This window comes from Echinops telfairi, unplaced genomic scaffold, assembly GCF_000313985.2.
Source record: "Echinops telfairi isolate 266 unplaced genomic scaffold, ASM31398v2 ScPeMD7_2291;HRSCAF=2852, whole genome shotgun sequence".
NCBI classification, from domain to species: domain Eukaryota; kingdom Metazoa; phylum Chordata; class Mammalia; order Afrosoricida; family Tenrecidae; genus Echinops; species Echinops telfairi.
The window spans coordinates 31,287,577-31,304,308 of record NW_022106189.1 but is presented as its reverse complement, the minus strand read 5'-3'; the positions used below and the strand labels follow the sequence as shown (position 1 = coordinate 31,304,308).

The 16,732-nt window shown below is 42.8% G+C and overlaps 1 protein-coding gene across 5 annotated transcripts in view; it reads right to left on the bottom strand.

The window, feature by feature from the left end:
* The window catches only part of ZFP90 (ZFP90 zinc finger protein), an 87,178-nt gene that overhangs the window by 65,413 nt on the left and 5,033 nt on the right, over positions 1-16,732 (bottom strand). For 2 of the 5 annotated variants that reach the window (XR_006680397.1, XR_006680396.1), the window contains exons 3-5: positions 11,736-11,862; positions 11,326-11,421; positions 2,334-2,399 (exon numbers count right to left, since the gene is read on the bottom strand). Coding sequence is in view for 3 of the 5 variants with exons in the window: in XM_045293655.1 (XP_045149590.1) it covers positions 4,629-6,274; positions 11,326-11,421; positions 11,736-11,862 (1,869 nt within the window). In the remaining 2 variants the exon portion in view is untranslated. Of the gene's footprint in view, positions 1-1,992; positions 2,400-3,716; positions 6,275-11,325; positions 11,422-11,735; positions 11,863-16,732 lie in introns of those variants that run through there. The other 3 variants (XM_045293655.1, XM_045293656.1, XM_045293657.1) reach the window with 2 other exon arrangements.

Genomic DNA, 16,732 nt, shown 5'->3' with positions numbered 1-16,732 from the left:
GATAAAGGGACATCCCCTCGCAGAAGGGGTCACAAGGAAGGGATGAGTCAACCAGGGTACAATGAAGCACTGATGAAACAATACTCCTCTGGTTCCTTGAGACTTCCTCACCCCCCACTATCATGACCCCAGTCCTGCCTTTCACTGCAGGCTAGACAGGTGCATGTACACAGAAAGAGGTAAGAGCTCGTGATACATGGAATCCAGGAACAGGAATGGGAGTAGTGCCACCAGGAGGGTAGGGAGGAGGAAGGTGGGGAGGGCAGGGAAGGGGGAACTGACTGCAATGGTTGACACATAACCACAGTCCCCACACCCATACCCACACCCCCCAAGGGGGAAGAACAACTGAGACCCATGGGGGAAGACAGCAGTCAGTGTAAGATAATAGTAACAACTGATCATTTATCAAGGGGCCAAGAGGGTGGGAGGGAAAAGAGTTGATACCAAGGGCTCAAATAGAAAGTAAATACTTAGAAAATAATGGCAACATATGTACAAATAGCCTTGATACAATGTAGATTGTTACATATGTACAAATAGCCTTGATACAATATGGATTGTTATAGGAGCTGTTTAAGAGCCCCCAATAGAATGATCTTTTAATTAAAAAAAAAAAAAGTGGGCATCACCATCAGCATTATGCTTAATACCCACCCATCTATTTTACTCTTTAGTGCTGGCAGACCTGTACTGAATACTCTAGTGGATAGAACACCTGCCCTACAGCTCTCCTCCTGATCCAACTGGCACCACGAGGAGGGGAGTGGGAGGCTGGCTTTCTCCTTTTGCAATTTTAAAACTGTTTAATCTTAGACCTTTGTATCAAGCATATTGTTTTATGAGTGCCAAATCACCTGCTTACACTGTCCTACATATGAACCAGCAATCTCATTTTGGATATTCTATCTCATTATTTTCAGAAAACATCTTTGTGTGTGTGTGTAAAAGGATAAAAGTATCCCATTACTTATAAAAACCAATACTAAAAATAGGTCAATGAGTGTCCCCACATCAAGGGACTGGACGCTGGAAGCTATGCTCCATAATAAGCCAAAACCACCACCAAACTAAACAAACAAAACTGATCTCATTGTCATTAGGTCATTTCCAACTCATAGCGACTATCGAGCAGAGCTGAACAGTCCCTGTGGGTTTCTGAGACTAACTTTTTACAGCGTAGTGCACTTCACCTTTCTCCCAAAGAGCAGCTAGTGGGTTTGAATTGCTGACCTTGCGGCTGGTAGCCCAATGTATAACCATTACACCCCAAGAATTCCTGATCCATTAACATGCATGTATATTTCAAATACCAGTAGGTCACCCCCCCCGCCCCACCGTGGGCAGGTTTCCTTGAACTAAAGCATAGTAGAAAAAAGAACCTGGCAATCTACTTATGGAAACTAGCTAATAAACACTCTGAGAACCACAACACAAGATTGCTCATCACAGTGCTGTGAGATGAGCCAACGTATTAATGATCATGAAAACGGAAGACCAAGCAGAAAGTCATTGTTCTATGTAAGCTCACTATGAGTTGGAGCTGATTCAACTACAAACAGTAACAGTGGCAATTTACTGAACTAGTTTGGAAAACGCGCTCTGAAGCCATGCATGATTTAGTCTCTGCTTGGTCTCCAACCTGACCCACCACTGTAGCCCTTCAACCTCTGATCTCCTCAAATGACAAGTTATATGCAGCTCTGGAGACATGTGAGTTAGGTTAAGAGCTGCCCTTAAGAATCCTGGGTTTGAAACCACAATCTGCTTGTACATTACTTGACTTCTAGTCTCTACTTCTGTTATAAAACATGTATTGTCTCTCTGTTGCAAGAAATATAAACTTGGGCAAAACGAGGAAATCGTTTGATACTGGGTTTACTGAGCCCGAGCGAGAGCTCAGAAATTGACCAAGGGTATGGACCTCAGAGATCAGCAATACAAATACCTTATTCTCTCTTACTACATTATCTGGTAAGGAATTGGGCTCCAGGCAGCTCAAGGCCTTCATCTGTCCTGTCAATTCCAAAATAAAGGCGTTTCCTTGCCAAGTATATTGTGAAAAAATTCTGGCAAAGAACTCTGTTTGGCCTGACATACTATCGCCAAGCCTAGGGGACCATCCTGATTTACATAATGGTCCCTAGTTTTCCTGAGATCAGTAAAGCAGGTGTTGTTACAACAAAGAGAAAAAGGGAGAAAAACTTCAGGCAAACAGAAAAGAAATACAGCCATGCCTATAAACGGAATGTTGTAGGAAATGAAATGTTATATAAAGCACTTAGCACGATGTTGTTCAGTGTTATGATAAATGGCAGCTATTAGTAACTCACCTGGCTGTGAAGTTTAGCAGTTAATCCATCCTCCTTGAGGGGCCTTTTCTTAATCTTATCCAAGTTCTGAAAATTGAAAAAGACAAACTGACTGCCATTCAACCAAGAAGGCTATTTATTGAGAGAATACATAAAACGGGAGAAGGACAGATTTCATGTGGCCCCAGGAAGCTGCGCAGTTCATGGTTGCTGGGACTAAGGCAGTCCTCTGCTCCTGAGGACTGCATGTACATCCTGAGCTCCCTCCTTGCCAATGAAGGTGTGCTGAGGTTGATTAGTTGGCTCTAGGTCAGGGTCTACATATAAACCAATTGTCTCCTTTGGGTCTTCTGGAACTAAAGTGGTTACACATTCGGCTGTGACCCTTAGGGTCAGCAGTTCAAAATCACCAGCCACTCTTCAGGAGAATGGTGGGGTTTTCTAACCCCATAAAGCATTAGTCTCAGAAACTCACAGGGGCAGTTCTACAGGGTCACCGTGAGTTGGAATGGACTCAATAGTAGTTTGTTTTCGGAGCACTTATTTGGTTACAATCACATCATTCCAAACAAACTGCAGCAAAATGAGTTTCCCAACACATATCCCAGTCAATCATCCAGGGAAAGATCTGAACAGAATTACCCACAGTGAAATTGTGTATCAGACAATACAAACAAGGACTTGGTACCAAGCACAGAACATCAGAAACAATTTTTTTTCTGAACAGTGAAGGCAGATCTGTGTTTTACAGGTGGTGGACTCACGGTAATAGACCTCTTACGTTTGTTCCCATGAACACCTTCCCTGCCAAAAATGACAAAGAATGCTTGGGAGCTTTCTGGTGGTGTCCTGAGTACAAGAAGGGCCAGAGATTCTGTGACCTGGCATGCAAAGAAGCTAGTATGAAAAGCTATTTTCACTACCCATGTTACCCTTCCTCCTCACTCTTTATTAGCACTGGGAAATGTGTTTATCTAAGGGTGAAACAATTCTTGTCTGAAAGGGAAGGGATCAATGTACATAGTTGCTTACAAATGTGTCTACACTGTCGGTGCCAGTAAATTGCCAAGGTCTGGAAATTCACTTAGGACAACCAATGGGAGATGTTAGGAGTTAAGTCATGCTTCCTTGATGGAAAAGCATCATGGCCCAAGTTAAAAAAAAAAAAAGTTATGGTGAAATATATCCTTCTGGTACAATGTGAACGAATAACCTGTTTTTCCAAACGGAATCAAACGCAGAATTTATAGCAGCAGGTAATTGGTCTTATGCTTTTCCATAAAATTTGGGATAAATTATATCCTTGTCTTTTTTTTTTTTTCCAGAGGGATCTACGACAGAAAGCTCAGGGCAGTTGCTATTTCATGGAATTGAGTCATGAAAAGAATACACACACAAAAGGGCTTCATTGTATGAAACAAATCTGTTTGCTTAAAGTGTACACAATTATGAGAGTTGGGAAAAGGAGTCACCAGAAATTCAACCATCTAAGATCTTTGTTAACATATTGGTTTATAAGTTTCCAACAAATCTCTTTAAACAAATCTGTGACAAAACTGCGTAAGTTTTGCTGCCTCGTACCTTTATTAATTCCCAAAGTGTTCAACCTATGGGGGCTCATTAAATGCTGTGTCTCTGCATCCAATTTATTTGAAATTTTACTATAAACCCCTCTGGATTAAAACAAAACGAGAAAACTTTTTCCCAGAGCCAAGACCATGGGGCCAAAGGTCCAGGTAAGCTGCATCTCTGCCCAGCAGAGCCATTAGAAAGCTGCATCTGTAAACCACTTCACATCTTTGGTTTTCAGTTTCTTCATCTGTCCAAAGTGGCTGGACTAGTTGATCTAATTCTTGAAACATTGAAATCTCGAAACAGGGATCGGTTTCCAAAGTAAATTTTGTCCAATTTGCAGCTGGGACAGTTGTAAACAGTTTGAAAAATGAATTTTGGTCATTGCTGCAGGTGTTTATTTCTAAAAAGGCTGTAAACAATTAAGGTTACGAGTCAAGCTATCAAGAGTTGAGAATCTGTGCATACATATATTCAAAAACTTTATAATGCCCAATATACAGGCATATCATTTCCAACCATTTACATAAGACATCGGCAGTTGTTTTTACAAAATCTGTAATTAAATATAAGAATGTGGCTTTCATGAAAAATCACACAAAGTCTACTGGCACAGTTTTCTTCACACACAACATAGAAACACATAATTACATTCTGACACTTTCTCTCCAGTATGAATGTTGTCATACTGTGTAAGAAAAATATTTTAGTAAAAGGGTTCTGCACTCCTTGATTTTGGGGTTTCTAGGATTTATTTCTGGCATGAATTCTCTGGTGTTTTGTAAGAGCCGAGCTTCGACTGAAGTTTTTCCCACATTCCTTACAAACATACGGCTTTTCTCCTGTATGAATTCTCTGATGATCATGCAGGTTGGTTTTCTTTCGGAATGCTCGCCCACATTCGTTACATTCATAAGGCTTCTCTCCTGTGTGAGTTCGCTCATGCTGAATCAGGGATGAACTTTGACTGAAAGCTTTCCCGCAATCAATACATTCGTAGGGTTTCTCTCCAGTGTGGGTTCTCTCGTGCTGTGTAAGTGAGGAGCGCCGACTGAAGGCTTCTCCACATTCGTTACATTCGTAGGGTTTTTCTCCAGTATGAATTCTGTGATGCTCTATGAAACTTGTACTCCTTTTGAAAGCTTTCCCACAAACATTACATTGATAGGGTTTCTCTCCTGGATGAGGATGTGGTTGCTGGCCAAAGGCCTGTTCACAGTCATAGTTCTCCCCAGTGTGCACCCTCTGATGGTCAGTGAACTCTGCATTGTCACTGAAGTCTTTCCCACAATCGTTACAATGATAGGATTTCACTTCAGTGAGCGGGCTTTCATCCTGAGTGAGAGGTGAGCTGTGCTTAAAATCTATGCTGTAGTTACTGCTTTGGTAAGGTTTGCCTCTTTTATGGATCCTCATATGTTTATAAAGAGATGGGCTCTGGCCAAAAGCTCGCCCACATATGCTACATTCAAAAGGTTTCTCTCCAGTATGAGTCCTCTCGTGCTGGACAAGGGACGAGCACCGACTGAAGGCTTTCCCACATTCCTTACACTGGAAGGGTTTTTCTCCACTATGTGTAATCTCGTGCTGGGTGAGGGATGTGCCATGCCGGAAAGATCTTCCACACAAATTACACCGATAGGGTTTCTCCCCAGTGTGAATCCTCTGGTGCTGGACGAGGGAGGAGCTGCGCTGGAAGGCTTTCCCACAGAGACTACACTGGTAGGGTTTCTCTCCAGTATGAGCGTTCTCATGCTGACCCAAGGACGAGCTGTGCCTGAAGGCTTTCCCACACACGTTACATTCAAAGGGTTTCTCCCCAGTGTGAATTCGCTGATGTTCTGTGAGCTGTGTCTTCCAGAGGAAAGTTTTCCCACAGTCAGTACATTCATGGTGCTTCTTTCCAGGATAAATTCCCTGATCTGTACCATTAGGGAAAGCCGTCTCTCCTTTATGAGTTTTCTCATGTTTGGTAAGTGATGATCTATGAATAAAGGCTTTTCTGCATTTATTACATTTATAGGGCTTCTTTTTTATAAGAATACTATTCTGATTAAGTGAGTCTGAATTATGTTCTAAGTTGCTTCCAAGAGTATTACATTCATTAGATCCTGTTCCTGAGGAAATGTTTAATTGTGTAACCAGGTCCGTGCCTGATCTAGAGTTTTCACCAAATTTATTCTTCTCAAGATCTCCCTCTGGTGTGATTATTTTCTTCTGGACAAAGGCATCTGGCCCCAGATGTCTCTTCCAGGCTTGCTGGTGTCTCTGTAACTTTCTACCACTATCCCAGCTGTCTTCTTGAATGGCACATGAGAGATCATCTGTGCGCCGGGAGGCTTCAAATATGCCTGGCTTTGATGATTTGGCATCTGGCCTGGTCTTCCAATCTGAAAGAAATTCAAAGTGCAAAAATCCCTATTCTCTCCTGTTAAAACAAAGTGCTGCAGTAAGAATGAGGAAATGTTCTGAAATCAGTCCTTAGGCTGGGGAGAACACCCAAAATGGAGAAGAGGGAATATGGAGAGAGGTGACAGTAGAATTACAGCCCCAGTGTGTTAAAGCCTAGAGAATGAGGTAAGCCTATCTAAGAAGATGGTTAGACAACAAGTGAAAAATGAGTATGAGGCTGATAGGCACAGGTACTAAGGGAATAGGAACAGAGTCTGACTTACAGGATCCTATCCTCCAACTTTCCTATCCATTTTACAAACCACCACAAAAATCTATCTTCCTAATACACCCATGTCCTACCTTCTTTAAAGTCACCTATCAGACTCCATAGTGATCCTATAGGCCAGAGTATAACTGCCCCTGTGGGTTTCCAAGACTGTAAATCTTTACAGGAGTAGAAAGTCTCATTGCTCCTGTGGAATGACAGGTGGCTTCAAACTGCTGACCTCGTGTTTAGCAGCCCAATGCATAACTATCACACCACGAGACTCCTTAGAGGGTTGCATCAGTTGGAATCACTAGATAGCAATGAGGGATATTTTTGTTTTTATGAGGTTCCAGGTCTCCAAGCCTGCCAAGTAAATCTGCAACCAGTAATCTAACTGAAAGGATTATTTTATACACCTGGACACGGAAGGATCTACTTCACTAGGGAAGAAAAGGGGTGGTGTAAGTTTATTTGAGTTCTGGTTCTACACTCACTTCGACTTAAAAAGAGTTTACCTTAGAATACCAACAGCAGAGAATGAATTTCTAGGTTCTAAGAATGGCAATTTTTGAAAACTAAGGGTAGATAACCCTCTGGAGTGATGGAAATAGTCCATGTTGGCAGCGTTTGGGTTAAATGAATAAATGCATCTATCTAAACAGCTGGAAGGTACACAGAAGAGTTGAATATATCATTGTATGCAACTTCTTTAAAAGTGAAAAAACAAAACGTTCTGCTAGCAAGTCAATTCTAGCTCAAAATGACCTGGAAGGACAGGGTAGAACTGCCCCATTGGATTTCTAAGGCTGTAAATCTTATAGACACAGACTGCTACATTTTTTTCCTGTGGAGTAGCTCATGGGTTTGAACCACCAGCCTTTTGGTTAGTAGTTGATTTCTTTAACCATTACACCACATGGGCTCCTTAAAAGAGAAAAATTCTAGAACCATTTGAACTTTAGATAGAAATAGGTCTGCTAAAATATTTAGGAATAAAAATATATTCATAATTACAACTTACTTGGAAATATATTTCAAAATATGATGGAATGACAAAGAGATCATGATCAAGCAAGTATGACAAAATGTTAATTGCAGAATCTACATGTTAAGTATGTAGGTGTTTACTGTCTATTATTATTATTATTTTAAATCATTTTATTGGGGCTCATACAACTCATCACAATCCACACATACATCAATTGTGTAAAGCACACTTATACATTTGTTGCCCTCATCATTCTCAAAATTCGCTTTCCGCTTGGGTTCCTGGAATTAGCTCCTCATTTTCCTTTTTCCCCTCACCCTCCCTCATGAACCCTTAATAATTTATAAATTATTATTTTATCTTATCTTACACTGCCCAGCGTCTCCCTTCACCCACCCTTCTGTTGCCCATCCCCCAGAGAGGAGGTTATATGTAGATCCTTGTGATCGATTCCCACTTTCTATCCCCCCTTCCCTCCCGGTATCGCTACTCTCACCGCTGGTCCTGAGGGGTTCATCTGTCCTAGATTCCCTGTGTTTCCAGTTCCCATCTGTACCGCTGTGCATCCTCTGGTCTAACCAGGTTTGCTAGGTAGAATTGGGATCATGATAGTTGGGGGGAGGAAGCGTTTAAGAACTAGAGGAAGGTTGTGAGTTTCATTATTGCTACACTGAACCCTGAGTGACTCACCTCCTCCCCACTACCCCTCTGCAAGGTATGTCCAGTTGTCTAGAGATGGGCATTGGGTCCCCATCATGCGCTACCCTCATTCACGATGATATGATTCCCCCCCACCCCCACCTTTGGTGCTTCTGTCTAATTATTTTAACTTTGAAAATGTCAATAATAAAATGTTGGGAAGAAAAACAAAACCGAAGGCTCCCATTCTCTAAAATTCTTTATCTTAGAACTAGACTCAATTCTAATCTCATAGGATCAGACACTTTGCATGATGTCTTTTGGAATCCTTCTCAATAAGACATTCCAGAAATGCTTAATGAAATGAACAAATGAGAAGTTCTCTTCTCAGCTAGACTGCAGAGCTACTAGTAAAGTATTATCTTACTGCCTTTGAGATAATCTGCAAAAGACAGACTCTTGCTCTAGGAGCTTGAAATCTTAGAACAGAAACAACACTCAATATTTTGACAATTAAAAAAAAATGAAACATATTGGATAGTATATCAAATTTGAGTATGTGTAATAGAGATGATACAAATGGTTATCTGTGATCAAGGAAGAAGGTGATATTTATGTATATAAACCTTGAACTCAAACAATTTGAAGAAACAGAGTATTGTATCACTTCTTGCCCTTTTGGCTAAGAGTGAAAGTATTACCTAATAAAGTAAAAGCATATGCTAAAAAAAAAGTATATGCTAGTTAATAGAGAATACTAAAAGAAGTATACCCTAAGCAGTGGGAATAACAAAACAAAACTGGAAGGTATGATAGAGGACTGTAATGAGGCACAGAGACTCAGATTTTTTCAAAGGTATGTGGTTTATGAAGATAAAGCTTTATAATTCAACATGGTCTAATGATTAAAGAATAAATAAGATGTGGTATATCCATATGGTGGAAAATTATTCAGCCATTTGAAAAAAGAATGAAGTGGGTGAAGGGAGACGTCGGACAGTGTAAGACATGACAAAATAATAATTTATAAATTATCAAGGGTTCGGGAGGGAGTAGGGAGTAGGGAGGGAGGGGGAAAAATGAGGAGCTGATACCAAGGGGTCAAGTAGAAAGCAAATGTTTTGAGAATGATGATGAGATCATTGATGATGATTTGAGAAAAAAGAAAGAAAAAAGAATGAAGTAATAATACATTCAATAACAGGGATGCAATTTGAAAACATTAAGTGAAACAAGAAAGATACCAAAGGCCACATATAAAATGAGTCCAGGTACACCAAATGTCCAGAATAGGCAAATGCATAGAGACAAAAGTAGGTTAATGGTTGTCAGGGGCTAGGGAGAACAAGGAAAGATGAGGGGCTGCTACCTGGGTTTGGGGTTTCTTTTTGGTGTGATGAAGAATATCTTAATCAAAACCCCAATCCAATTTTACTGCTGTCACATTGATTCCAACTCATAACAACCCTGTAGAACAGAGCAGATTGGCCTCGGGGGTTTCTGAGACTGGAACTCTTTTCTGGAATAGAAACCCTGGTCTTTCTCCCTTGGAGTGGCTGGTGGTTTGAACTGCTGACTTTGCAGTTAACTACTCAACCTGTAGCCACTATGCCATCAAGGATCCATGGAAAAGCACATGATGCTTGGTACAGGAGAGGGTCAATGCAAATGAATAAGATCTTGATGAGATGGACCGACGTAGTGGCTGCAGCGAAGGGCTCAAACATAAAAACACTGTGAGGATGGTGCAAGACCAGGTGGTATTTAGTTAGAACAACTCTACTGGACATAGGGTCGGTATGAGAACACTGCACAAGCTTGGTTCACGATGTTACCGACACAAATCAAAAGTTTAAAAAAAAAAGATATATATTTTTCACCAAGGAGAAACAAGATGGAGAGGTCAAGTCATGGGGTTAAGAGAGAAAGAAAACTAACTTGATTAGGGAGTCTGGCTAAGCGATTAGAAACTCAGTGGTCGCCAATGGTCAAAGGTAGACGAGGCTGACGAGAGTAATGGGCAAAGTAGCTAAATATGGTGGCTGGGGGGTAAAAAGATGATTCGTTATTTTTTTACACAGTCAACATGGACTGAATGGGGCTTCTACAAGGAGAGGTCCTGTAAGCACAAAGAGGTGAGACAAGAGAGCCAGTGAGGGACAATGCTGAGTCTCCAGCACAGACTGAAGGGCTGCGACCAACAGAATGAAGGTGCCCTTACAGGGAAACAGTATAGCGGGGAAGGCTGGAGGGCAGATCCATTAAAGCAAACTCACTTAGGGGAAGAGGCAAAATAAGCCTGAAAGCCCAGAGGCACTGGGTAAGCAAGGAGGCCAGCAGAGAGATCACCGGAGCCACCGTGGGAGGGAGGCAATGAATGCAATCCCATAAAGGTGGGCTGGAAGGAGGATGGGGCTGGTTCCTGGAAGAGGTTTTAACATTTACGGGAAAGAAATCTGCAGACAGGTTACTAAAGAAAGGGACAGTCAAGGCTGAGAATGTTCCCTGCAAGTCGGAGCCATCTTACAATGACAGTGACCCCCCCACCTCCGCTCAAAATGAGAGGAGATGTGGAAGTTGAGGAATGTCTGAATGAGTCAGAAAAGGAATCTCTGAATAATGGAGACTGAGGAAGGTTAGAGGAGAAAATAATCCAGTTAAGTAGCGTTACAGGTTAGGGCAGTGGTTCTCAACCTTCCTAATGCCTCGACCCTCTAATACAGTTCCTCAAAAAAAAATGCAGTTCCTCATGTTGTGGTGACCCTCCAACCATAAAATCATTTTCATTGCTACCTCATCACTGTCATTTTACTACTGTTATGAATTGGGTGACCCCTGTGAAAGGGTCATTCGACCCCCAAAGGGGTCGTGACCCACAGGTTGAGACCCTCTGGGTTAGGCAGAAATGGTATTCACGGTATAGGATAAGAGGATAAGAGGGAGGTTACTTTTAGAAATTGTCCTCTAACCCTCAGTGATATCATCAACACCCTGTGGTGGCAGACCTACAAAGGTGTCACCAGGAAACCCAAAACCAAATGGCGTCAGCTTCCTCTACAGGTCCTGGGGCTCCTGACCCAGCTCAAAGGTGTACCCTCCACCCAGCCTCCCTGAGCCGAGCTGTCATCTGCATGAGCTCCACACTCAGTTACCTGAGCAGAAAGGTCTTTGGATTTCTCTCTCCGAGATCCATGGCTCTTCTCCTTGCTCCAGTTTGAAGATCACCTCGGGCTTGGAAGCTTGGTACCCTGCTCACAGGTAAACACACAAGCTTAGGTTGTTTGTGCAACTGGACAAAGAACTGTCCATCCTTACCCAGCAGGGACTCTGGAACATAAAAGAGGTGCTATCTAGGAAGCCATGCAATTACATGACCTATTTCTAATTCTCCAAAAGAAAGACCTTTTCTCTCGAAAGCAGAATCAAAACCCCATAATGTTGGGTCCCAAAGCGATGAACAAGCTCGGCTCCCTGGACATCCTGCTTACAGCTACCTAAGCTATGAGCACCACTTACTGAGCGAGAAAGAAAAAGTCCCACCCGGAGGCCAGACGGTTCTTACCAAGAGAAACCAGGTGGCTATAGTTCTCCAGCATGACATCCCTGTACAAGATCCTCTGAGCAGGGGCCACGTGGTACCATTCTTCCTGGGTGAAATCCACAGCCACATCTTTGAATGTTACCGATTCCTGTAAGATCACATTCCTGCTTCATTAGGGATCGAGTTGACAAAATATTCTCATGCCAAATCTCTGGAACACACCACAGGTTTTATCAAAAGCAATGCTCACACACATTTGGTTTTCTGAGAGGTGTTTAACTATATAACTTTGCATAAAGTCAAGTGTAACAGGCAAGAAAGTCAAGAGGGGTGATTTGGTCTCCAAACCTGTATCCCATTTAGCTAATTCTTCTTTCTTTCTTTCTCTCCTTCAGAGACAAGCCTCAACGTCAATTTGTTGCCCAGCGGGGTGGTTGGGTAGGGAGGGTTTACAATACCCACATTCAATGGGAGTAAAAGTGATAACCACTGTGATTCTCATCGCCAATCCTATTTTACTCTCCAAAAACCAATCAATGAGAAAAGGGAGATGGTGGGGGGGAAAAAAACCCAATCACTGTTAATAATTTGGTCTATAGCTTAGGAGTCCCTTTCTCCTGTTTAACACACACCCACCCTCACCCTCAATTTGTAAAATATCATACATAGAAGGGGGCTTCAAAAAGTTTGTGGGGGAAAACCAGTGAAAAGATACTGCAATTTCCCCCCAAATTTTTCAAATGCCCCTCGTTCCACCCCTTGCTTTTTACATTTAATGATATCTTGGAGATCTTTATACTTTCACCTGGTGCTTCTTCGTACTTCATCATATACTCACAGCCGCAAACCAACAGGCCATAGCACTCAGAGTAACGCTCAAACTTCCCCATCACTCCCTTTCTAGCCACCCTGCTGCCCTTGCTGCTGCTTGAACAACTCAAGCTTGTCCCCATCCAGGCTTTTACATTTGCTATTCTCAGACCACCACATGGCTGACAACTTCTCACCTAACATTTCTAGTGCTTCTTCTTCAGAGGCTGTCTTACCACCTCTTCTAATACACTCTCCATCATATGACCATCTTTAATTTTTCCCCATAATACAGCCTCTTTCAGTGTCCCTATTCTTGCTACCAATCAAGTTCAAATAGAAAAGAGCATTTGCACTACTGAAAATGATCAGCTGGCTAGCTGGGTTCTCCTCCTACTGTACACTCCTTGAGAGCAGAGATTGCTCGTCTTGATCAGCTGTGTGCCCAGGGCCTAGAACAACCCCCAGCACAGAACAGATGCTCAAAACACACCTGGCGAATAAATAATAAATGGAACAGTTCTTTGTTAAGTGACATTAGAAAGGGATCCAGTGTTGTACAACTGTGAACATAATCACAACAGCTATTTTTCATCAAGACACGCTAGAAATTCTCTAGGATAACTAGAATGGAAATTGCTAGGTCAAAGGTCTTTTCATACTTTTACCCTACTCCAACCAGGCTTCTCTACGACACCACTAAAACCAAGCCAGTCAAGTTCCCAATGCCTCCCAGCTGTTCCGATGGTTGCAGGCTGCTTTCTGCCTGGCCTTCTTGGGCCCTGTTAAGCCATGACATTTGGACCATGCCCTTCCTGCAATATCTGCTTTGGTTCTGGTGAGTCTTCCAGCTCTGTGGGGGGAGGTCAGATGCACAGGCATTCCCCCCCTGAAGGCAATCAGTTGCCAGACTGCTGTCTTATCCCTCCACAGGGGTGGGCCTGCTCCCTGCCTCTGGGGACAATGGACAGGCTCCTGTAGGAGGAGTTTTCACCCTACTGATAATGTTCCTATGGAGACCCAGAGACCACCCCCTAGACCACCCTCTCATTGCTGTGTAACCTATAGTGCAGCTCCTCCCTGTGACGTATGTCTCTACCTGTAAATGTGGGCTGGCATGGCCCCAAAAGGTATATAGGCGTGAGTCAGCAATATAGAGCTCTCTGACCTCTCGGACTCTCCGACCTCCTTGCTGCTCACTCCCTGGTGACTCCCCTCTCTTCTCCCTCTCCCTTGTTCCCTTGCCCTCCTTCCCTTCCCCCTCTCTCCACGTGGACCACCAAGCTGGGCTGAGGTGAGCAATACTACCATGTAATATGTCTGACTGTATTACTGTATTATCTCTTATGCTCTTGATGACTTTAATATAATGCTTATATATCTCAACCGTACAATTGTGCATTACTGAACCCAGAAGTAGTATTACTGAACCCGTGGGTAGTAGTGGTATTAGCGGTGGGGGCTGGCACCCCTCCCCACCTCCGCGTCATTTTAATTTAATACTACACAGCTCAGGAAGTATACAGTGAAGAGTGAATAAGACATTCAAAGCAGAGCTGTGTCAGCTGCAACAGCAGGGGAATAGAATCAATTTGCTTTACTGTCGATTCTCCATTGCCTAGTATAGAGCAGGCACAAAGTAGGTCCTCCACAAGTATTTAATAAATAGTTACAACTTACTAAGAATGTTACCTGCTTCTTCTAAAAATTTATGGGCACTAAAAATGTTATACTGATTTATAATGTACATCATAATTACTCTGGACGATGCAGTTCCAGGTTGTCGGCCAGCTCTGGTCTTCTTTCCCTCCCAGGACCACTGAGTCATCTTTCTCTTACATTTGGCCTCTTGCCACTCACCATACCTGACTATGCTTCGACCAGGTGGACCCTCTGCCATCCCTCCAGCCAACCCTTATCTCCTTCTGTATCTCTTTGCCTTTCAACCAGAACGTCAAGCCAGTTCTTCCCAGGTCAGGAAGAGCCAATGCAGCACAACGGGAATGGACCAGAATCTGGAAAGCGTGGGTGAGCCGAGATGATAACCCTCACAGGAAAGGTACAGGTGACCACCCTGTTCAAACATAATCTCCACCTTAGAAAACAACGTGCTGTACAGCAATGGAATCTACTAGTTGGCTTAGTTGGATCATCGGTGACCCGCTCAGAGACGACATGTGACCGCACTGCGGGGAACGTGTGTCAATCCACCAGAGCCCTGGCAACAATCCAGTTCCTGCAACCAGTCTCCTGAAAGTGCCTCACTATGCCTCTTCCAAGTCTCCCATTCCAGAACAGCAGCTCACTTTTCCCTGCAGTTCTGCTTCACCCAGATTTTTAAAATTTGGGTCTGTTCTGATTTCAGTTAGTCAGTCATGTCTGCACCAGTTCAAAGCCCAACTTCCTATCATAGCATACATATTCCATGCTGACTATAAAGTACTTTCTTTCCTCAGTTCTATAGCAAGAATCCTTGGTCATCCTTCTAGAACTAGTTCAAGGTGTCCTTCCTTCTGAAGCTTTCCCAGATGCCCTCTCTTCTATCTCCTTTCTCTCATCACCTTCAGCATCTACTCCATGTGGGCATTTCAGAACTGTATTTGTTGTAGTCTTATGTTCTTCTCCCTTATCAGTTTCTCAATCTCCATGACTACTGTCTGAGAACTCTTCATGTCAGACTCTCCAATACTAAGCATGATGGGACTGTCCAGAGTTATCTGGGCAACTTTTCTAAATTACCATGGAAGACCTTGTCAAGTGACTTACATAATTGGAAGAAGGCTCCATGTCCAAATACTTAGCATTGTGAAAAAGACCCACTCTCAAAAAAACTCACCATCACAGAGTCAATTCTGACTCTTAGCAACCCTATGTATGGGACAAAGTGGAACTTTCCCTGTGGTTTCCAAGACTGCGACTCTTTGAGAGTACAAAGCCTCATCTTTCTCCCACAGAGCAGCCGCAGGGTTTCGAACTGCTGACCTTGGGGATAGTAGCCCAATGCATAACCACAAGGCTGTTAGGGCTCCAAAGACTACCCAGAGTTATCCTTAAATATAATGCAATTCCTACCTAGTTATTTTAAATATAATGTAAGATCCCAGTATCATTCTTTAAAGAGATGTAAAAACTAATCACCAACTTTATGCAGAGAGCAAGGAAGCCCAGGATAAGCAAAGCACTGTGTAAGAAGACTGTAGGAGGGCCTTCAGCTCCCAACCTCAAAGCCTACTTACTCCACAGTCCTGGGAGTCAAAGCAGTACAGTGACAGAGAGGCGGAGCAATGGAACAGAATGGAGACATGAATTCATCTACCTCCAGACTACTGATTTTTGACAAAGGCCCAAAATACACTAAATGGGGAAGAGGCAGTCTCTTCAATGAATGGTATGCTCATGGCAGCACTAGTCAGAAGAGCAAGCAGATGGAAGCAACTTAAAGGCCCATCAGTGGAAGAATGGACAAATGGAGGGAGGGAGGAAGGGAAGGAGGGAGGGGAAAATATGAGCTGATATCAAGGGCTCAAGTAGAAAGAAAATGTTTTGAAAACGATGATGGCAACCTGTGTACAAATATGCTTGACACAATGGATGGATGCATGGATTGTGATAACAGTTGTACGAGCCCCCAATAAAATAATTTTAAAAAGAATGGACAAATACATTTTGGCACATACGTACAGTGGAATATTACATATCGCTAAAAAACAACAAAACTGTGAAACACCTCATGGTATGGATGGATTTGGACATTATGCTGAGTGAAGTTAATCAGAAGGCTAGAGTGTCTATGAGACCACTGTTATAAAAGAAGACAAAAAAAGGTTTCTAACAAAAGCAGCAGACGGATGGTGACCAGGGGTGGCAGGATAAGGGAATGAATAGGCTGGAGGGGAGACGGGAGTGTTAACTTAGGTGAAGGGGAGGAGAGACCTTTTATGAGGGTGAAGAGAAAGAAGGAAGAAAGGAGAAGCAGCAGCACAGGGCAAGCTACCAGGAGGTTTGATAAGCAGTTTAAGTTATGGAATACAGAAATGATTATCTGAGATGTAATCCCTACAAAAAAGTGTTCTAAAAAAATTTAATGGTAAAGGGAGGGTGGGGTGAAAAGGGGGAACCGATCATAAGGATGTACATATAACCTCCTACCTGGGGGACGGACAACAGAAAAGTAGGTGAAGGGAGACATCGGACAGTGTAAGACATGA